General features: G+C 41.8%; 1 protein-coding gene across 1 annotated transcript in view; it reads left to right on the top strand.

The window, feature by feature from the left end:
- Positions 1 to 27,137, top strand: part of NLGN4X (neuroligin 4 X-linked) — a 160,827-nt gene that overhangs the window by 33,752 nt on the left and 99,938 nt on the right. Inside the window, exon 3 of the mRNA XM_060273479.1 lies at positions 3,045 to 3,921. Coding sequence (XP_060129462.1) covers positions 3,450 to 3,921 — 472 coding nt within the window. The 5' untranslated portion in view covers positions 3,045 to 3,449. The remainder of the gene's footprint in view (positions 1 to 3,044; positions 3,922 to 27,137) is intronic.

Genomic DNA, 27,137 nt, shown 5'->3' with positions numbered 1-27,137 from the left:
CCAACCATTTCTTCCCTTCCTTGTCCAAACCTGTGAAAATGGAGAGGCAGATCCACAGGAAGCCACTGGCTCTCTGTAAGACCACCCATTGGCCAACACAGCCTTAGAGGATGCAAACAAAGCAATGCTAATCTGTGTGTCATGCAAAGTCTTTGGTGAGGTTGGGAAAGGAAGATTGTTGTTGCTGCCATTCTGCCATTTATGCATGGTAATCTAGGGAAACATATTCTCCTGAACAAACTCAGAAGGTATAACAATTGTTTAAAACAAGGCTGTGAAAAGCTCTGGAGTAGCTTAGAAATGTTTTCCCTCACTGTTAAGTAAATACAAGCAACAGAGCTGCTAGCATAATTGCAAAAGGTCAACATTTTCATGACCTATCACAGGTGACTCTAAGGCTCTGTTCTAAAAACAACAGATGGTAATGAAACTCTGCCTGGGATGAACTACACAGGCTGCAGAAAGAGCTCACATCATTGAGTTGGAAAGACATGGAGCAGTAGAGCTCTTGCTTTGCATTCAAAAGATGTCAGGTTCAACCACTGGTATATGCAGGTAGGGCTGCCAAAGACTCCAATCTGAATCCCTATATTAGGGTCAGTGTACTTGCGTACCACATTTTCTACAAATACATCTGTGCCCAAAGCATTTTACAGGATAGACAACTGAAATACCGTAACTGTGATTTGAATGCGTTGCAATACAACATGATAAATCCATCATTTAATTCAAAACAGTGGCAAACATACCCGTTGGTCAGTTAGCAATATCCAATGCCAATGTTCTTATTATAATAACCATAGTATTCAATGCATTCCAACGGTTCATTATTCATATGATATCTCACTCATATGAAACTAGAGGGGGGAAACAAAAAGATGAAGCAAAATATCTACCAGGTGCTTCAGGCGGCCCACCACCACAGTAAATGCGCTTCTCTCACCTGTGCCTCAAATTTTGGTCCTAAAGCTGCAAAATCATCCTTGTGGCAACTCCCCTATTGACCGACTCTAGAAAGCAGAGCACCAAGACAGGCAAGATGTCCCCATTAAAGGTTATGGTTCTAAAGAGAGCATAAAAACCTTTGCATACTGATAGAGCCACTGTCTGCAGGTTTAGACAATACTGAGCTAGAGAGACCAGTGACATAATACAGTATCCGTGAATCCTAAGAACCCTACTCCACAATCTTCCACACAAAAGCAAGCCATAAGATATATAAACAAATAATGCAAATAATTGTGTGTGTGTGTGTGCATGCATGCATGCGTGTTTACTGTTAGAGATAGTCAAGTACCTGCCAGAAGATGGGAAATTTTGCTCCAATGTGATCAGTGATCTAACCCTTAGTTTAGTTTTGATGAATTTCTGTATGAGAATGTGATTGATACAGTTTAGTTTAAGCTAGAGTCAGGGTGCTCTCCCTGGTGGAGTGGAATCACTCATATTTTCTTTTCCTTTGGCTGAGAATCTTTCTCATATTGCATTTTTTTTGTGTATTTCATGATGCAACATTCCTATTCATCCAATTCACCCAACATTTTCCTTTAGGTTAGCTTGCTATCAGTCTAAATGCTATGGAAACTTCTTGTCACTGTCCTGACATTTAACAGTGTAAGCAAAGTCCTACATTAAAATTAGGCCACTTCCTCAGGGCAAATGTGGGGGAGGGAGTTATCTAGATAGAGAGTGCTGAGTGCTCACTTCTTTAAAGAATCCTGGCATGGATTTGTTGAATATTTTGGACTTTATGTGGAAAATTGCATCTTAATGAGGAACTTGAAAGGACGCTTCTGTGTTGAGTACATTTTATACCTAAAATAACGTAGCTATGACAACATGTTCCTTGACAATGGAAAAAATAACACATTTCACATTTGCTTTAGTTATTTATTTTTTATTAGATTTTCTTTCAGCTTTCTCATTCCAAAGTCTCACGGTAGGGTTATACATAAAAACGTGCAGAGAAGCAGGCAAGGATAGAAATAATCAAGGAAGGTCTGTGGCTCAGTGGTAGAGCACATGCTTAGCAATGGAAAAGACCCCTATCTGGAATCCTGGGGAGCTGCTTCTGATCAATGGAGACTATACAGAGCAAGATGAACCAGAATAAGGCTGCTTCTGCCTATGTCCCAATTAAAATGTTAGGCAAATAACTAAGCCTAACAAGTATAAACAAGTCATCTCAAACTGTTCTGAAATATACTCAGATTTGAGCTTGATTCTGCATGGGGCAAGAGGTGCAATGCATTTTCACACGTGACTAAAACCACCTTTGACCTCTTTAACTACTACTGTATGCATGTGAATGATGTTAATGAGAAATAACATAACTTTTTTTGAATACCACACCTACATTTTAGTCAGCAACAGTTCTGCATTTGCTCGAAACAAGCCAGGCAAAGAGGGGGAAATGCCCCAAAACACCCTAAATTACAACCCAGTGTGCTGAAGTAGATACTCATTGGACTTCAAATGTTGGACTACAGCATCCTGGATTCAGATCCTCCCTAGCTATGATAATAGTTGACTGATTTGTGCTAGTTACACTCAGCATAATGCTTCTGGGTTAAAATGGGGAGGAGACATGATATATGCTGCTCTGAGCCCCTTAGAAGCAGTGACGTAAATAAACAGTCAATGCACAAAATTGTAATCAAAGCTAGTCCCCTCTGTTCAATGCCGCTGAAATCTTCTTTAAGTTAAAAAATATATATTTTTTTCCACATACACAGACAGCAGATGGTTCTGCAGCTAGTTATATAGCTGCTGAGAAATGAAATTTGCAGTGTCACTGCCCAGTGGAGATAGCAGCTACCGTTTAATAGTGTGCTACTCAAGCATTTCTCATTAGCTCTATGTCCCACTGGACCGATGGGCATTGGAGAATTCCTATATCCTTAAATGGCAGCATGATGTCAATCTAGCAGAAAAGGATGAAGGTGATGAAATGGCAGGGAAACAAATTGAAGATGTATTTTAAAATATTGTCAGCAGCAGAGTGTATGTTAATTCTCCCTCTCCCTTCTTTGTTTATTGCACAGGTTTATTCATCATGCTGGAGTTAACTGGAAGGAGCCACTGTGCCAGTGTAGTAGAGTAGATGTTGAACATCCTGCCACTTCTGATTCTTGGATTGTGATATCAGCACTGAAAGAGAAGCAGACCCAAGGGATGGGCTTTAAGCAAAAGAACTCCCTTGCTTTTTGTGCCACAAGGATCTGTCTATGGTCATTCTGCTGAGACACATACAACGCTCATTTGGGGAGCTTCTTTCTGCCTTGGCAAGATTACTTTTTGTCCCTTATTTTATTTTCCTTGGTCAACTCCTCCCTCCCCCTCCCCCCACTTGCGCACTCCCCTCCCTCCTCACTTATTGTCCTTTCCCGACGAATTTGATTCTCCATCTGGGTGTGGAAGGAAGAGGCCTGCGAATGTTGATGTAAATCATGTCAAGGCCAATGGGACTCTTATGGCTGCCTTTGATCTTTACTCCTGTTTGTGTCATGTTGAATTCTAATTTCCTCTTCTGGATAACTGCTCTAGCGATACGGTTTACGCTTATCGATGGACAAGCACAATACCCAGTCGTTACCACGAATTATGGCAAAATACGTGGTGTAAGAACACCTTTGCCCAATGAAATCCTTGGTCCTGTGGAGCAATACTTGGGAGTCCCTTATGCTTCTCCTCCAACTGGAGAAAGACGATTCCAGCCCCCGGAGCCTCCTTCCTCCTGGACCGGCACGCGGAATGCCACACAATTTGCTGCTGTCTGCCCGCAGTATCTGGATGAGAGATCGCTGCTCAACGACATGCTGCCTGTTTGGTTTACTGCCAACTTGGATACTGTGATGACGTATGTTCAAGATCAAAATGAAGACTGCCTGTATCTGAATATTTATGTGCCTACTGAGGATGGTAAGTACATTATTCAGCCATAAGCCAACCAACTAGCCTGCCTACTACAAATAAGTGAGACTAGGGTATTTGACTGTAGAAGACGCTATAGTCACCTTTCAGCTTTCTCCTTGACTCTTGTTAGACAAAAACGTTATAAAACATAGTAGCTCGTTTATATTAATGCTGTCGTGTGTATCCGCTGTGCATATTTTGCTATCAGAATGCAATTCTATTTTCAGATGTATATCAATCTCCACCACAATGGTTGTTCATGGAGGAAAAGTCAATTAATAAGAATAATAATAACAACAACTTTAAATCCATTTAAATAGGAAATAAGTTGCTTTGCTTATTAGTGTACTATATAGGTCCCCTGAGCAGAAAATAGGTATAATGTATTTTATTTTGTAGAAGACTTTTGAAATGTCATTGTTTATGTAGGAACTAGTTATACTTCACATTTCTTCAAACTTGTTTGATGAAGGTGTTTGCAGTATAAAGACCTCATCATTTTTAAAATATTCACAATTTTAATAATGCTGTACATATATCATTCATGCTGGCAATTAAAAATGGGTTAGTCAACAGCTATGGCACAGCAATGAGGATTCACCATCATTTCTGCCCCACCCCCGCCCCCCGAAACATCCTTCTCTAATAATTTCTCTGTTGATACCTTTTATTGCAAATCTTAATGACATACTTTTCCTGTAACAGAAACAATCTTTTAAACAACATTTTTCCTGTAACATACTAACAATGTACTTTGAAAAAGACACCATTGGAAGTATTGATTTCTGGCCTGCAGACCATGCCTTATTTCAGAAATAACTTGCTGGTTCTACTTCACAGAATAACGGAGAATTGTGCTATGTAACAATGTTGGTTAACAGCTCCCAAACAGGCCATATCTTTTGATGTCTAATTTTAATAACTGTATGATTTGTCCTCAGTCTTGTAACTTGTAACCTGTGACAATGTAGGTATGGAAGACTGGTTGCCATTAAGTGCTTCATTTTCAATAGCTAGACACTTACATATGTATTTGAGTATCCAAATTGTTGTAATTCTCTTGCTTTGACTGCTCCTTGGATCTGAGTATAAGCATCGTTGCTGGCTTAATCATTTTTCACTTTAGACGTGGAAATGTAGAAAGTGTAGTAGATGGAATATAACAATAGGACACTTGAGCCACCAACAAATCATTCTCTCCCACATCAAGGGTGGAGATCCTACAGCTCTAATGGACTTCAGCATAGTGTCCTTCAGGCTGCCACCTGCTTCTTCTGTCACACTGCAGCACAGCAAAAACATGTGTATCAAACTGAGATCCTCCTCTCACTTTACCTCAGAAAAAGCCAGTGCCTTGGTCTCCCACAGGTCATCTTGCTCGGCAATATTTCCCTTGTGCTGGCAGTAATCTAGGATCCTGGGGTTTTCATGAGTTACTGGGAGCTCCAAGGTAAGGTATGAGACAGCCTTAGTTTAAATGGCCTCGCCAAATTGCAGCCAGCTCAGTGAGAGAACAGCAGGGAAGAGTTCGCTGCAGTTTCTCTGTTCTTCTGGTTCAGAGATAAGGCTGCAGCATAGCCTTTCTGTCTCTTTTCTTTTCTTTTGCGTGTTAAAACAAAGGAGATTTCACTTAGCTGTTCTTGGACATGTAGAAATTCAAATAAGTGCCAGGGTTTCTCCTTTTACTTCATTATGCAAAAAAGCTCCATGACATGGTGTACGCAATGCAGGGTGCTACACTGTACTAGGGAGCAGAGATGGGAAAACTATGGTCCTCTACTGATGACACCGGACTCCTACTCCCATCAACCGCAGCCAATGTTCAAAGAAGATGGGAGTTGTAGCCCAATAATATCCGGAGCACCAAAGGTTCATTGCTGGTGACCTGTGGAGCTCCCTGTATGCGTTTGAATACTCATCAGAAGCACTCTTTTTACAGCAACTCCCGGTTGATACTTAGTCCTGAAACTTCCCCCCTATGAACTCTGTGCACAGCTTTAGACCAAATTTATTATTATTATTATTTGGAATGGGAGACTTTCATATCATTCATGGCATATGATCTTGGAAAATATGATCCAGGACAATGCTTACTCACAACTAATCTGAAAACCTCCTGTTTGTAGGTAACTAGAAGGAAATATTTAAAAGTGTGAGTATTGTGTGCGGGGGGGGGGGAATTCAATGCAAATTTTAAAAGGGATAATATACTTTTCCTATGTTGTCCTTGCAGGAAACTGATGGCAGATTGATTCAGTTCCTTCTTGGTAACTTGAAATCTCTGAGCTAAGTCCTTTTGTAAAGTAATTAGCCTGACAGTTTTGTTCTAAAGAGCAGCAAACTAATTCGAGTAACAACAGCTTGGGCATGTAACAAAAGCGTTTTAACACCAGCTGCTGTTGTTTTTCCTGAACATGTATGCCTGGGGGAAAAATATTCCTTCCAAAGCTTTTTTCATGCACTTTTAATTAAGAGGTGACCCCGAAGAAATTATTGTCTCTCCCACCTTCTTCTTCCTCTTGCCATGAACAATCACTGAAATTTTTGAAAGGTTGTACTTACTCAAGAAACCAACAGAGGGCTCTTCAAGACTTTGAGATACAGGTGATCTGTGATGGGAGCTTGAGAGCTTTCCAAATCATTGGTTTCCAAGTTCTGGGAATTCCTTCTTTGTAGCAGGCAACAACTTTTCGCTTTGTTAATTATGGGGTAGGCAATTGGAGGTGTGCAAAAGTATTAAGAGTAGGGCTGCTGGATGTTTAATTCAGGCATATTTTAAACTAATGACTAGTCTTTAATTTATCAGGTGATAACTAGCATTAATTATTCTCAGACTTGTTGAAACCAAGTTCATAGCTTTTAATGGGTTGACTCTGAGTTGGATATCACCCATTCTCTCTCTCTTTGGCATGCAGAAGGGACCATGCAATAAGGGCACAATTTGAGGAGCAACTTTAAGGACAGAAATTGTGGGGAAATGACAGAATTCATTGTACAATGACAAAAGTAATTGTAATTACTACAAATGGGTAAAAGGGACGCTGGTGGCACTGTGGTGTAAACCACTGAGCCTTGGGCTTGCCGATCAAAATGTCGGCAATTTGAATCCCTGGGACAGGGTGAGCCTCCCATTGCTCAGTCCCAGCTCCTGCCAACCTAGCAGTTCAAAAGCACATCAAAGTGCAAGCAGATAAATAGGTACCGCTCTGGCAGGAAGGTAAACGACGTTTCCGTGTGCTGCCTTGGTTTTGCCAGAAGCGGCTTAGTTATGCTGGCCACATGGCCAGGAAAAACTGTATGCGGACAAACGCCGGCTCCTTCGACCTGTAAAAAGAGATGAGCACCGCAACCCCAGAGTGGCTCGCGGCTGGACTTAACTGTCAGGGGTCTTTAACCTTTACCTTTTACAAATGGGTAATGTGGCCTATCATCCTTGAAGGTGTGGGAGAGGAGGGGGATATGACATGAAACAACTTTTCTGCTTTGCAGGTTTCTCTATTTCCTAGTTTGATGTTTATTTTCTTGTCTTACACCATACTCGGTCTGGAGCTGTGTATCTCTGTGTTGTTTGTTTGTTTTCCTTTTTTATGATTATAAAATAAGGAGACGGTAAACTGTTTAATTTAGGGGCAATAGGGTTCTGTGTGGCACGGCATCCTTCTTGGTCTTTCTCTCTCCATCTGATCTTTTAAACAATATTTGGCAAAATTGGTATCGTGCATTAACAAGTTATGACTGTATCATTCAGCTGGAGTGGCTTCTTGAGAGGGATCATTCGGAATCAGTAGAACACTGCATATAGGTGGAGAGATACCTAAAATAGGTTGAAGCACCCAAGATGTCTTACCTACTTTCTGGTCAAATACCATGAGACTATGGTCAGGACTTTGGCCTGCTGTTATACAAAATGAAGAAGAGAGAGAACTGCTGGGGGAGGAAACAAGAGGACAAGTGCAACTTTTCCACTCCCAACAGTAGCTCGATATACCATTCTCGTAGATTACAGGTGATATCAGGCAATACTGCTACTTTGGGACAGATCATAAGTGAATATAGAACCACTGGTGTGATCACCTCTCCTTTATCTGATGCCAGTCTATTCTCTTCCTCATCTCTTTGCTTGTTATGCAAAATACATTGTGGCATTTTACAGTCAATTGAAAATAGAAAAAGACCCTGCCATCTTACTTTTGTGAATCAGGAAGCTAAGAACAAATTGACACCATTGAAGAAGACAATGACCTTATTTTGCCTCCACAATATGCATCTGTCTATAGACCACATGCTTGGATGTTTGGCATATTGACCCAATGAGAAATCTGCTTCTTTCAACTGAGAAAATACAACTACACATTGATAGTTATTGTATTTTCTGTCCAGTTATTCTGCATGGAAGGATCCTGTCACCTTTTCATCTGCACTTTGGATTTGGCTGCCAGAATTTTTGACCCTATGAGACTCCTTTTTCCCCCTCAGGGTGGACAGTTCTCTCTTTCCCATAATAGCCTTCTTGCTTTGGAGAGTTGCCTGAGCTTCTGTTTATAGTGTGGTGTCCTCTATATGTCACAGCAGAGTAGATCCGCCCTCCCAGATGTAATCTGCTTTATCATTTTCACCTCAGCTGACTCTGGATTTAGTATTTCTGTACACTGCACTCTGGCAACAAAACGCTTAGTCATTTGAGCCCCGGCCCAGGTCTTCAGACGAATTATTTAACGATGACCTCAACCTTACTTAACAATCTGTAGTGTGAAATTTCTATAACCTAAATTGCAAAGCATAGAATGAAGGGGGTCAATAATAATAGGAATTATTAACTCATCCAGGATCACCCGACAGTGTGTTCAGATGAGTGAAAACAACTGCTTGTGGCATGGGCCTGGAGAACAGTAGCTATTATTTTATTTTCATCCTGCTCTTTCCCTAAGGAATTTAAGCTGGAGATCGATGTGCTCCTCTGCCCATTTAATCCACATGTAAGGTAAGGTTAGCGGAGGAATTGTGACCTAGTTTGAGCCAAATTGGAAACCATGTGCATTGCTCTGGCTTTCATGCTTTTTAAAATGTAAGATGCTTTTTATTCTGCTTTTAAACAGACCAAAGTTAGATCTGAGGGAATGCTTTTTTTTTACATTTTTGTTAGTTTAGTCAACAAATTTATCCATTGTTTTAACTTGATAGGTCTTCCAAAGCCCAAAATGCAACAAGTTCAACCTTTAGTCACCCACCGTGTATGGTTGCTTCATTGTCAGGAGAATCACCTTCATTTTACTCGGAGGGCTCCTGTTTTACTAGGCGCTCTGCAATAGCATTTTAGAAGCTAATTCCCTGGCCACAGGTTCATAACCTTACCTCAGTCGCTACAATTTGGGAAAAGCCATAGCTCAGTGGTGGAGCACTGTATGCCTTGTATGCAGAAGGTCCCAGGTTCGGTCTCAGGTCTGAAACCCTGCAGACCTGCTGCCAGTCAAAATAGGCATTCATTGATCTAGAAGGACTAAGGCTCTGACTCAGTATAAGGCAGCTTCCTATACTCTTAACTGGAAGTTTAAGGCAGTAGGTGACAAAGCCCCAGAGGAAACAGGAACAACAACAATGTCCCGAAATCTAGAGGATCTTTAAAGTGCATATAAAAGAAAATGCAGTGTTTTAAACAGCGTATTGGGGGGGGGGAGAATAAAGGTAAGAGGAATGTTGGCTTTTCAGAAAAGGGAGTTCCAAACCAAAGGAAGAAACCAGAGTGAATCTCCAAAGATGCCAAGGAAAAGAAGATCTATGCAAGAAGATTCATTGAGCAAATCATGCATAATATTTCTCATCTTTCTCTTGTCTTGTATCGGCCGTTTCATTGTAGTGTTATGGGAACGCCTCTGCTGTATACAGCTTCTTCCCTCAGTCTCGGAACCTGTCCCAAATTGGACTCCACTAAAATATAATATAATTTAGTTCCCAGCAGGGCCGGCTCTAGGTAGAGTCCCGGTGGTGCGGGGTGTCAGGGTGCTGGGCCGGTAGGCAGGGCACTGCGCGACGAAGCCGCATGGAAGCAATGCTGCGCCCTGCGAGGGCGGGGGCACCGGAGCGATCTCCACCCCTCAGCGCCAGGGCACGTGACCTGCTTGAGACTGTCCTGGTTCCCGGTAATAGTGCTCCATACTAGCATAGAAACCTGCACCTGCCATTATAGAGAGGAAGCATGTGAGAAGGCATGTGAGAGCCAGTGTGGTGTAGTGGTTAAGAGTGGTAGGCTCATAATCTGGGGAACTGGGTTCGCTTCCCCACGTCTCCACATGCAACTGCTGGGTGACCTTGGGCTAGTCACACTTCTCTGAAGTCTCTCGGCCCCATTCACCTCACAGAGTGTTTGTTGTGGGGGAGGAAGGGAAAGGAGAATGTTAGCCACTTTGAGACTCCTTAGGGTCTCAAAAATAAAGCGGGATATCAAATCGAACCTCCTCCTCCTCCTCCTCCAACTCCTCCTCCTCCTCCTCTCAGGGATGGAGTAGAATTCAGCTGTCTTGCTGAATTTGTAATAAAAAGAGGAAATGCTTTACTTCTTCTTACCACATGGATATTTATGATGCATCCCTTTCTCTTAGGGATCAATGATACATACATATAGTTTTGTGCAACATTTTTTTTAAAAAAACCCTCAAAGCTGCACAAGGATGCAAACTTGAGTGCAGCACCAGCTGGGGAAGGGGCTGCTCATTTTTTTTCCTCTTTCTCCTCCTTGCCATTTTTAACCTCTTCCTTGGGATCAAAGCTGCAGATTATACTGTCTTTTCCTTCATGGAAGAATTGATTTGGAGTGAGAAACAGTTCAGGAGAAAGGTGTTAAGCAGCCACTGACTTGCTCAACATTGCACTGACCACAGTTCCATGGAACCACACATAACATGTAATCTGGCTGCCAGCAGCACTGGACTTTTACCTTACTTTGGCACTATCAGAAACCCTGAACAACACAGCACAGTGCATTTTAAAATATGGAATGTCTCCCTCCTTTCCATGTCCGCAATCTGACTGATGAGATGCTGATGGAGGGGAGGGCTATAGCCTTGATTCTCCATGATCTGACACTTGTAGAACACTGTTCTTCCCCTCCAGACAACACAGATGAGAGTTCTAAGTCAATCATGGGATACCACAGCTATCAACTGGATGCTCTACCCAATAGCCCTCTAGAATCTTAAGAGTACTGCTGCTCTATCCCTCCTGGTCATTGCAAAACTTATCTGTAAGAATTAAAATGAGCTTCAGTTCAGCTACTTTACTATAAGGTTTTAGGAGTTAAAACACTGTATGGGGAATTTAGAGATGTGAGTTACAAGTCTGCCTTAGGTGAGCTTTTGCCATTTATTCCTTTTTAGCTCCTAGACTCTCTAGGATTAATGCTTTCAATGCAATTGAAGAGATTCGTTTATAACTACACTCACTTTTGCTTCTTCTTTTTAAAAGGACTCTCAGTAAGAAACAAATCACTCTGGATATGGCAACAGAGGCTAGTTTTGCAGCAACATATAATTTTGAAAGACTCAGCAAAATCCAAAAAGCAGTGTTATTAAACATAGAATTAGTGTTTCATTGAAACATGTAAGGGAAAAAGTGAAAACGATGGAGTGAGACTTGGTATTGGATTTTCCCACTTGCTTGTATCTTAATAATGAAAAAGAAATCACCATAATAATACAACTATTAAATATTTCTTTTTTTAAAAAAAAATCAGCACAGATAATACAAACTACGGGTATTTTTTTTTATTTTTTGCTAAAGGAAGGTGATTGTAACTCCATGAAAACTCTGTCCTATTCTCATCAGGTAGGACTCATGCTATCAGGAATAGATAGAGAACAACATAATTACATTTCTCAATTACTTCTGCCTATCAGGTACAAATTTCAAAATTGCTTCCCAGCCAACAAAATATCTGCTCATAATCATCACATACAGAATTCCGATTTCCCCACTCCCAATCCTCAACATAATGTTGCTTTAAATTGGGGAGGGGGATTCCCCCCTAAATGCTAAAAATTAATAAATGGTAGATTTTTTATTATTTGGAGTATTGAAGGGAAGATTGCAGGCCAGTGGGAAAATACAGACTAAGCTTTCATTCCAAGCCAGGGCCTAACTTTGAATAGAGGCATTAATATGAAGAAGGTGTTGATGGCCCATCTAAGAGCCTGACCAGACAGAGGTTGCCAAAGGTGTGGGTTTGTAGTGGCAGAAAAAGAGGGTATTTTAGGAAGGTGTACTGGGAAGAAGGATTGGGAGAAAAAAGACTGGGATCCATGTTGAGCAGGCTGACAGAAGACTGGCTCGGAAAGATGCCTTAGACTCCAGGGCTGCAATGCTGTGGGGAAAAGACCCACCATGCTGTAAGATCTGGACTCCCTCCATGCAGACAGAAGGTGTAAATAGGTGAACAATTCATATTTCTTAAAGCTACGGCAGTTGCCATCGTGTCTCAATTCTCCAAAGGAGTATAACCCTTGTGTGAGTGCCTGGAACCCCCTGTAATCTTGCTACCGCTCAGCAGAGAGTGGGGGCGGGGGTGGCACCCAACTTCTATAACCATATTAAAAATATTCATCAGGTTAAGGAACCATGGCACAACTGAAACCAACCAATGTTCCATTTTGTCACAACCTGTGATAATTTTGTGAAGAGTTTTGGAATGACTGGATGTTATATTCCTTGATAGGTTTCTTCCTCAAGTGACTCTGACATAGTAGAAATCTCTTGATGAGCCAGGAAGTCAGTGAGTTTTCTTGAGCATCTAAGTGTATGCTTCCATTGTCTGTGCTCCATGTTTGAATACTGGTAAAGAAATCTAGATGAGGATTTCCCCCCCCCCCCCAGTTTGGAGAAGTTCTCTTTCTGAGAAGATCCACTCACATGATAGCTGTTTCCCCCATGGTTGTTTGTGTCCGTTTTCCGCAGCCAAAAAATGGAATAGTTTGATGTGCACTACCATAGAGAATGATGGAAGGAGAAGCTGTTTTGGTCTGGATGCCTAATTATTACCTTTTTATTCTTTATTATTCCACTAGGTGCTGCACTGTAGTGGCATCTAGTGTTACCATGCAGGCATTTATCAATATAAGGATGGCAGCCCAAATGGGGACACCCCAGATGTTCCCATATGAATGGAAAGTACACAACTAAATGGCATGTGCCAACTGTGCATTTCAAGCATGGGCTTGAGACTTCATAATATGAGCATATAAGGAACTGGAACAAGGTATATGTTGATTGGATGAGAGTTAGTCAATTTAATCCTACGTTGGTGATTTTCAAATGAGAGAGATTCAACGTCCTACCTAGCAACATAGCTTCTCCTCTCTTTCAGATTTTTTCTAATGCCCCTATAAATCTCATATGCAAAGTAGCTCTGGTTACCTCTCCTATCTGGATGGTATGGCAAACTGATCTGGATAGCAGCCATTCCATTCTTCTAGTTTTTATAACATCAAAGGATTTTCCACGTTGATATTACATTTTTTTTTAAAAAAAAATGGTATTTATACTGGGGCTACTATGGAAGAGACAGTTCTTGCTTTTTTGTTCATTCCTGCCTAATAATAATAATAATAATAATAAATTTCTTAAGTGCTACTTAATGCCAAAATAGGTTTACACCATTTAGAAATTATAAAAACCAATTGCACAGACATTAAAATAATAGCCCTACCCCTTTCATATGGAGCTACAGAATTGGCAGTTACTTCCAAAGTGGATTAAGGTCCCTTATCATAGCTATCCTAATACTAGTAACTCTAACCCTCTCTCTTTTGTCAGTAAATCCTGGATGGACTGCTAAAAAATATGATTAACATAGAAAGGCCAATACTTTGAAATCTCTAAACTAGCGTGGCGCCCAAATCATGCCAAAGGTAAATTGCTTTGCATTTGAGAGTCCGTGGAATCAGATTAAATACATTACACTATATCATATGACTCCTGGCTGGCAGAAATAAGCAATGTTGTTATGGAGACAGACCATGAAATTAGGTTTGAAGGAGAAGTCTAAAAGTGAGGGACTCTGTGAGCTAAAAATTAATATTGGCCATTCCTATTCAAATGCAGGTCTTTTGTGAGCTTGCTGAGTGAAGAAATGAACAACATCACTCAATAAAACGAATGTTAAGCTCAGAGACCTATACAAATAATGTTATTATAGTTTCCTTTTTCAAAATCATATAGCCCTTCTTTGTTTTTGAATACTGTATCAGCTTTCAGCTATTTGCTTTGCCTTAAAAACAAACTGTGGAACAACTCATTGATTGTTGCTGAGCATTTCCTGGCTAGCTATATTAGTCCTGCAGTGCTACCAATACGCTTTATTTCCTAGCCAGTTCTGGAACCACCACAGCTGAGGAAAAGCTGAGGCTAAGATGGCATGATAGGTGTGAGGTGAGCTGCTCTGGGAGCTGTAGATCAGGATGGCTTCTGGGTAGTTTCCCTGACCTGTCCTGACAATTCCTCTGTGGATTGCAGGGGTCACCTGCTACCTGCCTCTGTTTCTCTCCAGTGGAGGCTGGTCCACCTGCCCCATAAACCTCAGTCTGCCCTCAGTCAGCCCACCTGCCTGCCTTCTTTCTTACAAACTGCCCACAGGTGGCACTGTCTATCCTCTTTAGAAGTTGCCCTTTCTAAAACCCAGGAGGGAAAAGAATGGAGACAAAAGCAGAATTCGTTGGCTCTACCTGTTAGTTGCTGGTTCACCTACTATTGGTCTCCTTGCCTTCCACCTTACTTGTTCCAGTGGGCACTAGCTACTATTAGGCGGTTCTCAAATGGTGAAAGCTTTTATCAGAAGTTTGTACAGTGGTGCCTCGACTTACGAATTTAATCTGTTCCGAAGGCACCTTCGTAGGTCGAAAAATTCGTAAGTCAAAAAGCGCCATTGGAAACGTGATTTCCCATAGGAACGCATTGGAAACGGAAACATTCGTAAGTCGAAGCAACCCCATCTAAAAATTTGTAAGTAAAAAAAAACCCTATCGAAAACCGCCACAGTTTCTGTTCAGATGTCAAGAAATTTGTAAGCGCGCCCCACTTGTAAGTTGAAAAATTTGGTTGTCAAGTCGTTCGTAAATCGAGATACCACTGTAATATGATGTGGGTTCTTGGTGGGTTTTCTTTTTTAAAAAAAAAAATCAAATCCCACGAGGTGCACCCAGACTGTTCAAAGTGCCTAAGTAGCTCTCTCAATTCCAGCTTCAGCAAAGAAGGTAGGAAGCAAATGGGAGAGAATCTGTGAAGGAACACAGTGCATGTGAAATTATTTTAACCATCCGCCCCTGCTAATAACAGTGCCTGAAACATAACGAGAACATGAGGCTGTACAGCTTGCTACCTTTCTGCCAGTTCATCCAGAATTGCATAATTTTGCCCATGTCTCCATCAGATAGTCACTTGTGCATGTTACAATTCATGCTGGAATAAACAATTATTTGTGTGCCTTATTTGCACCTAAAATCGAAAACGCTACACTGTGGAATCATAGATTTGGGGAAGAAGACTGTCAATGATCGCTAGCCCTTATGACTAGTTTTCACCTCCACTGTTGGAGGATGTATTTTTGAATGCCAGGTGCTGGGTATCACAGGTGAGGGGTGTGCCATTGTGCTCAGGTTCTGCTTTGAGGCTTCCCGTAGACATCTGGTTGGCCACTGTGAAAGCCGGATGCTTGACTAGATGAGCAATTAGTCTTATCCAGCAGGGCTTAATGAGGATGTAAGAGTCTGATTGTTCCAACCAAATTCTGTGAACCGAATACTGCATTATCCAGTCTTGCCTTATTATCCCGTTTTCATTTTAAGAACAATCACATTCTTACATCCTCTTGTCAATAAAGGTATCACAGAAATGTACTACTGAAAAGAAACCAAACGATTAAGTCTAGGTCACAGCTTCCATTAGCACCTGTCTATTTTTAACTGCTTCCAATCAATTCTTCATTTGCTTCAGAGGGGAAGAAAAGACTAGTCCGATGGTCCCAGTATCCTCTTGACTTAGATTACGCATCAATAAAACACATAGGGAGCCATCCAGCAAAAGTTATTTGTGACTCAAGTCCTATTTAAATCAATAGAACCTGTTAGTCATGACAGCCAAGAGAGTGAAGCTAGATTGTGTATTTGCTTTTTGCACATGTATTTATGTGTTGTTAAAATGGTAGCCATAAGGCTGTGATCCAGATGGGGACCGTGATATTGATAGAGGTGACTGTTATTTTTTAATCCTCCCCTGCTTATTATTCTGGAGAGAAAAGCACTTTCTCTGAAGCTATTTGTACTATAGCATGGTGGGAAAGAATTGAACTCTGCTCATTCTGTAGTTTCATTGTGGGTTGGGACACCCTTCACACATACAGCTTCTATTTAGAATACAAAGAAATGTGTAAATACACTTGACATAACTTTCAGTTTGGCTTTTGCAGTGACCATAAATTTCTCATACATTCCAAGAATATTAATAGCAGATAGTGTGTACAACACAAAAGAAAAGACTGAGTTTCTGATTCCTGTTAAATAATATAACTTTAGTTAATGTTGCCTTCACCAACCTGGTTTATTCCACATTTTTTGGGACTACTATGCCCATCAGCCCCAGCCAGCAGCGGAGACTGATATGAGGTGTAGTCTCAAGTAGCCAATGTGGTGTCCTCCAGATGTTGGACTCCAACTTCCATCAGCTCCAGACATCAAAGATAATGGCCAAGGATGATGGGAGTTGTAGTCCAACAACCTCTGTAGGGCACCACATTGAATCATAGAATCATAGAGTTGGAAGAGACCACAAGGGCCATCCAGTCCAACCCCCTGCCAAGCAGGAAACACCATCAAAGCATTTTCGTTGTTTAGTCATTTAGTCATTTACCAACTCTTCATGACCCCATGGACCATAGCACGCCAGGCACTCCTGCCTTCCATTGCCTCCCACAGTTTGGTCAGACTCATGTTGGTAGCTTCGAGAACACTGTCCAACCATCTCGTCCTCTGCCGTCCCCTTCTTCTTGTGCCCTCAATCTTTCCCAACATCAGGGTCTTTTCCAGGGAGTCTTCTCTTCTCATGAGGTGGCCAAAGTATTGGAGCCTCAGCTTCACGATCTGTCCTTCCAGTGAGCACTCAGGGCTGATTTCCTTCAGAATGGATAGGTTTGATCTTCTTGCAGTCCATGGGACTCTCAAGAGTCTCCTCCAGCACCATAATTCAAAAGCATCAATTCAGCACCATAATTCAAAAGCATCAATTTTGATCTGGTACCTAGCTGCAAAATGATTTCAATATTTTAAAAGTGAATAGGATTCTGAGAATGCCATTGTCTTGCTCATCTGCAGCATGACCTTGGCTTTGGAGAATGGATTTACTAGTGTTTTATTTTTCATTCTGTTTTTTTCTTTCCCTCCTGCACCAGAAACTTTAATGTAATACTGGATCTCAAAAAGCATTGCAAATCAACTCTCATTTATTAGGAAGTCGATTTAAAATGTGCCATGTGCTCATTTTATATAGATGATGCTTGATTTAAGCATATCTTATCCTCCTTAATTTGGTGAGCTACCAGCAGCTTGGCTTTTGTTCTTTCTGGGGTTTTTTTGCTGACTTGTTTTTCCCTGTCAGCTTTCCCCCTGATTTTCAGCAAGGTTTGTTTCCCTTCTACTGCTTTACCCCTGAGTAGAAAGCAGCACTGATGCATTCATGTTCTTGACATTTCCTTTTCTCTTCCTGAGATGTCTTTATAATGATACATTTTAAGAGCCTCTTAGCTGCCTTTCACATTTGGATTTAAGTACTTTTTCTTCCTTGCCCATATCTATGCATACATTATTTGCCTCTGTCTCACATACTTTTAATGATACCATCATTTTCACATTGAGCAGATTCACATTAGCTCCATTAGAAACCTGGAGCTTTCCCAGGGCTGCCAGATTGCCTTAAAAAAAGCTCAACCATTTTTTTTGAGGGTCCTGGTTTTTACTTTTTGAAATATGGCAACCCTTTCCTGACCTTGCCACTGCCCCACCCTGCTGAGTGCAGAAGCAGCACCACTGGGAGGGCACCGACACCGCTGCCTCTGCTCTCCCTTCATGCAGGCTGATGTAAAAAACAGTGACATCTCATAACCACACTCTTGCATAATCTTTCTCAGCTTCATTTCCCACCTCTAACATAACAGCAGCACTTCTCGAAACCTCCGGTCCAAAAGTGTGGAATTGTTGAAATCATTTTATAGAAAGGCAGGGATTGGGCCTGCCAACGCTGTTGGACTCCGACACCCATCAGACACAGCAGCGTGGTCCGTTGTTATGGATGATGAGAGTTATAATCCAACAGCATCTAGAGGAACACAAGTCCCCTATTCCTGCAGCAAAGGAACAGGTCATATTTTAAAATCTGGCACACATGTGTTAAGGTCACTGTTTCTATGTCAGTTTAGTGAATCCTACTTTTGATGTAGGCTTAAGTGTGAAGTCTGACAGTTTTATTTTGTTAGTTAATTGCATTTATAATCTTGATTTACATAATTTGCACAATTGTTAGGGCAGGAAATGGTCTTTTGGGGGAAATGCAATGTTGGTACATTTGATCTTTATGCCATCAGTGTCAAGGAGATTACAAATGTAGCTGTCAAACTAAGCCACTGCATTTCAGTGTTTTCCCAGCTCCTCTAATACCTCTTCATATTTCCTTTGGTCAAACGTGCTCAGCTTCTTTGATATTATTGCATGCCACCCCAATATCTGAGTGGTGCAAGATTCCAGATGTTCCAGATGCTTACCCAGGTTTGTGTTTCCTTTGGAGTGACATACACTGGAGAATGTTGTGTCTTTATGATATATGGTTTATTTACACACATATACAGTGGTACCTCAGGTTACAGATGCTTCAGGTTATAGACTCCACTAATCCAAAAATAGTACCTCGGGTTAAGAACTTTGCTTCAGGATGAGAACAGAAATCATGCAGTGGCGGTGCGGCGGCAGCAGGAGGCCCCATTAGCTAAAGTGGTACCTCAGGTTAAGAACAGTTTCAGGTTAAGAATGGACCTCCAGAATGAATTAAGTTCTTAACCTGAGGTACTACTGTACAACCTGAGCCTATGATGAAGCGGTTTACAGCAGCAGCACCCCAAGAGGCCCTTGCTTTCTCCATAGCTGCAGCCTTGGATTCAAAAAAGAGATCAGGAATCAATCTGATCCTCTCACTTCCCAGTCTCCAGTTTTTCCTCCTCTTTCTAGCTTCTAGCTCCCACCACTCAACCCAACTCTCTCCTCTTTCAACTCTGGCCATTTTCTAACTACCAGTGAGTTTGACCTTTATGTGAATATTCCTTGGTCCTTTGTGTCAAAAGATTTAGAAGTCACAGTTCCACACAGAAAGCATTCAGCAATAATGCTGAAGATGATCTGACTGGTGGGCCACTTCTTGCTATACAAACAAACAAACACACCTGGATCCCCCCCCCCACATACACACTGCTATAATGGAGACAGATGAGAGGCATATTTTTCTCTAAAAAGAAAACACAGAGGCATAAATGAAATCTACAATTATTCATAACATTTCCTGACCATTCTTTGTCAGTGCATTTTTGTGCACTGGTTCTGTGCTGCTATTTTGTGGTTTTATTTTATTTTTATTTTGTTGTTGTTGGCATCTGTATGGCTCAAGAGACAATGTTGTGCACCTCTGGGGGGTGAAGCCAAACCTCTGCATTAGTGGGGTGCAAGCCTGGATAGCCCTGGAGGTCCTGGGTGGTCGACACGAAAAGACCTCCTTCTTGGCCTCGCTGATGTGGTCCAAAGGAAAGCAGAGCAATGCAAAACTTGTTTGCAGAAGTTGTCGGAAGGAGGCATGCAATGCACCATCCAACCGTCTTAGGAACCCCACTCCGGATTTGCATAGGGTTTACTCCTTAGCCATTTCTTCTCCCAAAACTGTTCCGCAAGCCACCAGAATTTTCCTAGAAGGGCTACCTTCCCATGTTGACAAGCCCCATCTACCCTTTACTTCCCTTTCCAGCCCATGAAGAAACTACCTTCTTGATTGTTGGGCCCACTTTTGGTGTCATCCACTCAATTTGCTGGAGCGTGTCTTCACATGTAGGCGAACTCCCTAACTCACAGAGGGTTTGAGACCTATCAGATACCCTCAGCTGGCTTAGCTGGCCAGTTGAAGCTGTTTCTTGGGGTGTGGCCAATGTCATATGCAGACAGCTTCTAGGAGCCGCAGGTGAGAGCCGAGTGCAGGGCATGGACCAAAGGTGGACAAAGCACCCCAGAAGGAGCATGATGTATCCCCCTCCCCTAATACACCATATATCCCAGTGGACTTGTAAGTGCAAGTAATACATACATAATAAGTTTGTCAGGGAAATATCAGAAAATTCATGAATTATTCTGAATTAGGAATCTGCAATGTTAGGAGATGACAGAAGACCTGGAAAGTAGCTACTGGGCTTCTCATTTGTTCATAGCAGAGCTAGGTTCTCCACTCTTGTCAGAAACAGGTTGCGTCTCCATGGTAGGTGGTAGCTGTTTTATGAGGATTCAGCAGCCTTTGCAAACTCACGAGCTCCAGATTTTTATTCCAGATTTTTATTTTTATTTTGGACGACAGCTCCCATTAGGAATCATCACCTGGTTGCTAGAAACATTGGATTCCTGTTTTTCTATCTATTGCCACAGATACCTACGTATTCTACAAATAAGGATATAGCATTTGTAGCCAGAAGGTGTTTTGATCCTGAAGCTTGCTTGTTTGTATGATAAACAAAATGTGTGCACCCATTTAAATTATCATATCCCAATTTAATCTTTACCATGTAGCAAATTCTTTGGATGAATACGCTTCTGCTTCTGTTGACTGAATTTCTATATTTGGATTTACTAACTATCCTTTAAGATAGCAAGTTTTAAATTTGCATGCATATTACTAGTTTATAGGCCTCAGGAAAAAAAAGGAGCAGTCAACTCAGATATGTTTTCATATTACTTGATTATCACCATCTGGGAAATTACTCAAATCAAATACTTTTGACAACATTACAGATTAAACTTCAGCCCTGACATCTTTATTGCATGAACACTTAAGCTTTATTGCACATTCATAAAATTTTGTTGTTTCTCTTCCATATTTAAAAGGCAAAAGCAACTGTATTGTCTTGGTTAAAACAGTCTATTATATGATTATATGTTTGTTTGTTTTATTTCCTGCTCCAGAAATATAAAAACTGCCTGATAGACTGTGAATATAAATTTGTAAAACATCGATTTCCAGATCAACTATTCTTCTTGCTTGCTCTCTCTTACTATTTCTTAAAATTACTATTGCTATTCCTTTATAAATCTAATAAATAAATGAAATAACTTCATTTATTCCTCATATTCTTAGTACTTTTCAGGACATACATCTTTTTTGCATATCTTTAATTTACCGACAGTGCAACCCTATACATAGACCTATTCAGAAATCAGCCCCATTGAGTTCAGTGGAGCTTGCTCCCAGGTAACTGTGTTTAGGATTGTTGTATGATTGTCTTTTTTGTAAATACTAAGTAACAGTCTAAAGCACATAGGCAAATAATGCTGGGACAGGAGATGCTATACTTGACATTCAACCATGTCATTTCTGACCTGCATTCTGCAGTAGTGCTGTTCTGGGAATTCTGCATCGTCTTATGCCCTTGAACTTTTTGTTCATTTCCTATCCACTTGCTGTTAAGCTTGATTATCTCCACATGCTGGCTTCTGCTGATCCTGGCTACCTATAAATACTTCTAGATCACATTCTAGCTCTTGCTCAAACAAAAGGCAAACTCTGGGTCAGTGACTCTTGATCTCCTCTCCTGTAATATCTCCCTACTGTTAGCCTCTTATCCTGCTTGAGCCTGATTGCTTGCTTTTGTTCCAATTCTTTAGTAGCCACTAAGGCAGGGGTCTGCAACCTTTAAGACAAAAAGAGCCACTTGGACCCGTTTCCGAAGAAAACAAACAAACTGGGAGCCGCAAAACAGGGACGTAATTAGAAATCAGAGGGCCCCATAGCAAAATTTGCTATGCCCAATAATCAATGCCCCAAAATGCCATAGAAAATTAATCAGGGCCCCAGTGTACCATAAATCATAATCAGTGCCTGATGTAAATAATAATTAATAATGAGGGCCCAATGTCATCCTCGTCATTATAAAAATAACTTTGAGTTTGGGCTTCCTTGATTACTGGGAATGGGCACCAGCAACCACTGCCTTATGAGTTTGGGCTGCCTTGATTACAGTACTGGGAATGGGCACCAGCAACCACTGCCTTATGAGTTTGGGCTGCCTTGATTACTGGGAATGGGCAAAACTCTGACTCCCTTATTAGGACACCTGTATGGTTTCATCATAGCTGCCAAGTTATCCCTTTTTTAAAGGGACTTTCCCTTATACTGAATAGGCTTCCTCACGAGAAAAGGGAAAACTTGGCAGCTATGGGTTTCATGTGTGTTGCTCCCATCAAGTGAACTTATAAAATTTCCTCATATTGAATCAACCCATTGATTAATACATCTACCTCAATCTCCTGACCAGGCCGGCAAGAGGCCACAGGCAGGCCGCAGGCAGGAGCAGCAGCAGCAAACACGTGCTCCGAGCCCGCAAGCCTTTTCTGCTGCTGGGCGGGAAGAAGCGTGCCCATTTTAAAAAATAAATAACTCCACCCCCGCCCCCCTGTGAGCCTATTGGCTGCAGAAATGCGGCGGGGAGGGGCTGATGCAGGGAGGGGGCCGACCACGCTCCCCAGGCTGCTAATGTCACCTTGCATCCTTTTTGCACAGCGCACGCGCACAGCGGAGTTGTGGACTCCGGCGGGTGGTGGGCACCGCACGAGTGTCTGGCGGCCGTGGCGGGCGCCGCCGCATGGCTCAGGTGGCACATGGCTCGAACGCCTCCTCCCCTCGTATCCGCTCCGGAGCCGCAGCAAAGGTGTAAAAGAGCCACATGCGGCTCCGGAGCCGCAGGTTGCAGACCCCTGCACTAAGGCATCTTTACTGCAACTATATTGCCTCTTTCACTTTGGCACCATTGTTATTTGTTTCCTCTTCATCTGATATCTTATCACCTTGGTCTAAACCACTGAGCCTCCTGGGCTTGCCAATCACAGTGTCGGCAGTTCGAATCCACGTAATGGGGTGAGCTCCTGTTGCTCTGTCCCAGCTCCTGCGAACCTAGCAATTCCAAAGCATACCAGTGCGAGTAGAGAAACAGGTATCGCTGCAGCAGGAAGGTAAATGGCATTTCTGTGCGCTCTGGCTTCTGTCACAGTGTCCTGTTGCATCAGAAGCGGTTTAGTCATTCTGGCCACATGCTGTCCGTGGACAAACGCCAGCTCCCTCGACCTGAAAGTTGAGATGAGTGCTGCACCTCATAGTCAAATTGACTGGACTTAACCATCCTGGGGTCCTTTACCTGTTATAAATGTTTTGTATTCCAAGTGGCTCATGTGTCAACAGTTCTGAGAAGTGCCTTTCATTTATTCACAGCCTGATGAGCCCATCAAAGCCCTTGGCTGATTTGTGGTGTGGTGTGGCAGCTACCTTGGCCAAGAAGGATGAACAAGCCTCCCATGAGATCTCAGGGGCCCCTTCCTTTTATGTGATCTAGCTTGATCTCAGGGTGGGGGAGGAGCCCCCTTTAAAAAGACTGGCCACCATCTCTCCCAGCCTCCTACAGCAAGAATATTCTTCTTCTTTGGAGATCACTTGTAGTCGAGTAAGATTGTCTTCCATAAACACGGTTTTAACAATGAGTCCGTAAGTGACTGTGGAGGCCAATTTTGGATCCACACGTCCTTCCACAGTGGGGACGTTGGTTTCCGGGTGGGAGCTGATCACAGTGTGGATTTGCCAAGTGTGCCTTCCTCTTAGCACGTTTCTCCCTTGCGTCCTGAGTTCGAAAGTCCACGACACCTTTGTTAGCAGGAATATATTTGTACTTGGACATGTAATCAGTTCCAGCTGCATTTTTTCAGTCACAAAAGAGCCAATTGTTTATTGGAAAAAGCTTTTAATACTGGTTAACACTTGTACTTTTACACTTAAATAAGGGAATTGAAAAGAACACTGGTAGTTGTGATGGTTGTAAGAAGAGTTCCGTCCATGGCCTACATTAATATCAGAGTTCATGTTAGTAAAAATAAAGGACTTTGCCTCTAGGTTTGGGCAGAAATGTGTAGCTAAAAATGAGAACTCTTTGCATTGCCTTAGCTTGTATGGTAGATTAAACTAAATACTTCCGTCAAAAGAGCTGTCAGTGTGACATGTTTTAATGAGTTCTAAATGCACTTAAAGCGTTTTAAATCAGAGGAGCAGTTACCATAGCAGCCACTGTGTCATATGAGAATTAAGGAACCTGTTAAGACTTTCTTTTGCTAATTTGAGATGGGGAACATTAACACACACAAAAGGCAATATTCTTGGCTTGTCATTTCCACAGTCTCTTCACTTTGTAAGATATTGGGGTATGAATATTCCCTTCATTATTTCAGCACTATGTTCTGTTTGATTAACAATTTATGTGTAATGCTTTTAAAAATATAGCAATGTAAATTGATTGTCTAAATTTAGCTTCACCGGAAGAACAAAAAGACAAAACAAAAAAGAGTAGCCCCTAGCATTCCTCACATATAACCACAATTGATGAATCCATTAGTTATTTGGATTTCTTTACCTCCCTCTGTAGCTGGCTCAGGGGAATTAGCATGAAAAAATTATAAAGCGTGCCCAAAAGATATAAAATACAATTCTACTTTCCATTTTCTCATTAGATATTTTTTTTAAAAAAAGTTTTCCTTCCACTCCCCTTCCCTTAATAGATCACATACTTTTCTGTTTCTATTGACCTTGTGAGTTCTTTTTATTCTGTGGTTCCTGTTTTTCTTTGACTCATTTCTGAAACTCACTCCTCACTCTCACTTTCCTTCATATGTCTGCCCTTTCTGTAGATCCTTGCCACAGGGGATTTGAGCTTTAACCCTGAAACTGCCCTGTCTCTTAATCTTCTTCCAATATCTGTTCTTTTCACTCCTCTTCCCGGTTCTCATTCACCTTGTCACTGCCCCCTTTTCAATAAAACAGTCCTTTTCTCTAGTAAGTCTTAGCCCAAATAGTTTCAGCAGCTTGAAAAAGTGCCTGATTGCAAGTTGGAGTGGGAACTCAAACTCTGAAATCATTGCTGTCCCATCAAGATTGAGGGCAATGCTCCCTTTACTCTGAAGAAGAAGAGATGGATTTGATATCCCGCTTTATCACTACCCGAAGGAGTCTCAAAGCAGCTAACATTCTCCATTCCCTTCCTCCCCCACAACAGACACTCTGTGAGGTGAGTGAGGCTGAGAGACTTCAGAGAAGTGTGACTAGCCCAAGGTCACCCAGCTGCAGCATGTGGAGGAGCGGGGACGCGAACCTGGTTCCCCAGATTACGAGTCCACTGCACTTAACCACTACACCATACTGAATTGGCTTTGTGATGTATGATTGGCTTTGTGATGTGATAATGCCACTGAATGACTATAGTTAGGAAGGAGAGGTAGGAGAAACCTGGGTGCTGTTGTTTAAATGGCACTGAAGCAGTTGAATAAGCTGTGAACTTCAGCAAAATGTGTGTGTGTGTGTGTGTGTGTGTGTGTGTGTGTGAGAGAGAGAGAGAGAGAGAGAGAGAGAGAGAGAGAGAGAGAGAGAGAGAGAGAGAGATAGATTATGGGAGTCAGTGTGGTGTAGTGGTTAAGAGTGGTAGACTCTTTAGGGTAGTGATAAAGCGGGATATCAAATCCAAACTCCTCCTCCTCCTCCTCCTCCTCCTTCTCCTCTTCTTCTTCTTCTTCTTCTTCTTCTTCTTCTTCTTCTTCTTCTTCTTCTTCTCAGCCCCACTCACCTCACAGAGTGTTTGTTGTGGGGGAGGAAGGGAAAAGGAGAATGTTAGCCACTTTGAGACTCCTTTGGGTAGTGTTAAAGCGGGATATCAAATCCAAACTCTTCTTCTTCTTTCAGCTTCCCCCATCCTGTCCCCAGTGCTAATTTAATGCTGAAAACATTCACTGGTGAATATTTGGCACAGTAATCATCTCTTAAATACCTGACAGATAACAAACTGTTTGTCAACACTGTATGGATTAATACTTTCTGCTCAATAGCTTGAGCCTTGATTTCCATTTCATAGCAATGCAATTCTGCTAGGGACTGGGGAGGAACATTGGCAGGCGATACACAACTGAGGTTTTAGTGAGATATATGCACACACATTCACCATTTTTTACCAATAGTTTGCAGTGGATTTTCATTGGAAAAACCTGTTGGCTCTTAATTTACTGCACATTAGAAGTTAGTTTTTATTTAGGAGTCACAGAATTCAATATAAAACATTATATGGCAAGTGTTATCAACACTGTGCCTATTTTGCCCATGGGGAAATAAATCAAGAAAGGGAGGTTAAGTGAGTCTAACAATTTTACAGTCTCATGCTGAATGGACAGCAGGGTTAGCTACACATCCTGCATCTCTTGACTTCCATTCCCTTGTGCAGCTACTACACAGATGGCTTCCTTCTGTATGTTTTTATTTTTTACATGAAATAACAAGAAAAGGAAAAGGAAGAAATCATCCATGCAGGGATAGCCTACTACTTTCATATTGCTTCCTTGATCAAAAACCATGGCCTCTAAATAGACATTGAAGTACGGATGCTCTGAGTTGCCTTCAAGGCTGCTTGAACAGAGTTCAACTCTCACAATGACACACACAGAGAGAGAGAGAGAGGGGGGGGGAGATTTTCAGCAGGAGGCCACTGGAGCTCAGGTTGACATTCTAAGAAAACAAGGGGGAAGTTCATGGTGAGCTCCAGCTCCTCTTTTTCTAGAAATCTCTCTCCCCCCCCCATATATCCAAGATGCACTGCTTTTCCATTGAAAGTACACTTGGATATACTTTCAAATGGAGAGGTTATCTGATATGAGGCCGCCACATTGGCAGATAGTACAGATAAGAGAAAGAAGGTCTTGGAAATGTAAATGGAAGAAACAATAGTCATGGCGGGGAAACAGATAGGGAGAAATCAAGAAGGAACAATGGATGTTATTGGGAAGTTTTCAGATACAACTCGGGTGCAGATGGAGAAACATGAGTGGATCATGTTTCGTATTTAATTTCCACAAAGCAGCTTGTGTGGGAAAGATAGG

Source organism: Zootoca vivipara, chromosome 4 (genome assembly GCF_963506605.1).
Source record: "Zootoca vivipara chromosome 4, rZooViv1.1, whole genome shotgun sequence".
Lineage (NCBI taxonomy): Eukaryota > Metazoa > Chordata > Lepidosauria > Squamata > Lacertidae > Zootoca > Zootoca vivipara.
This window is presented reverse-complemented; position numbering and strand designations above follow the sequence as displayed.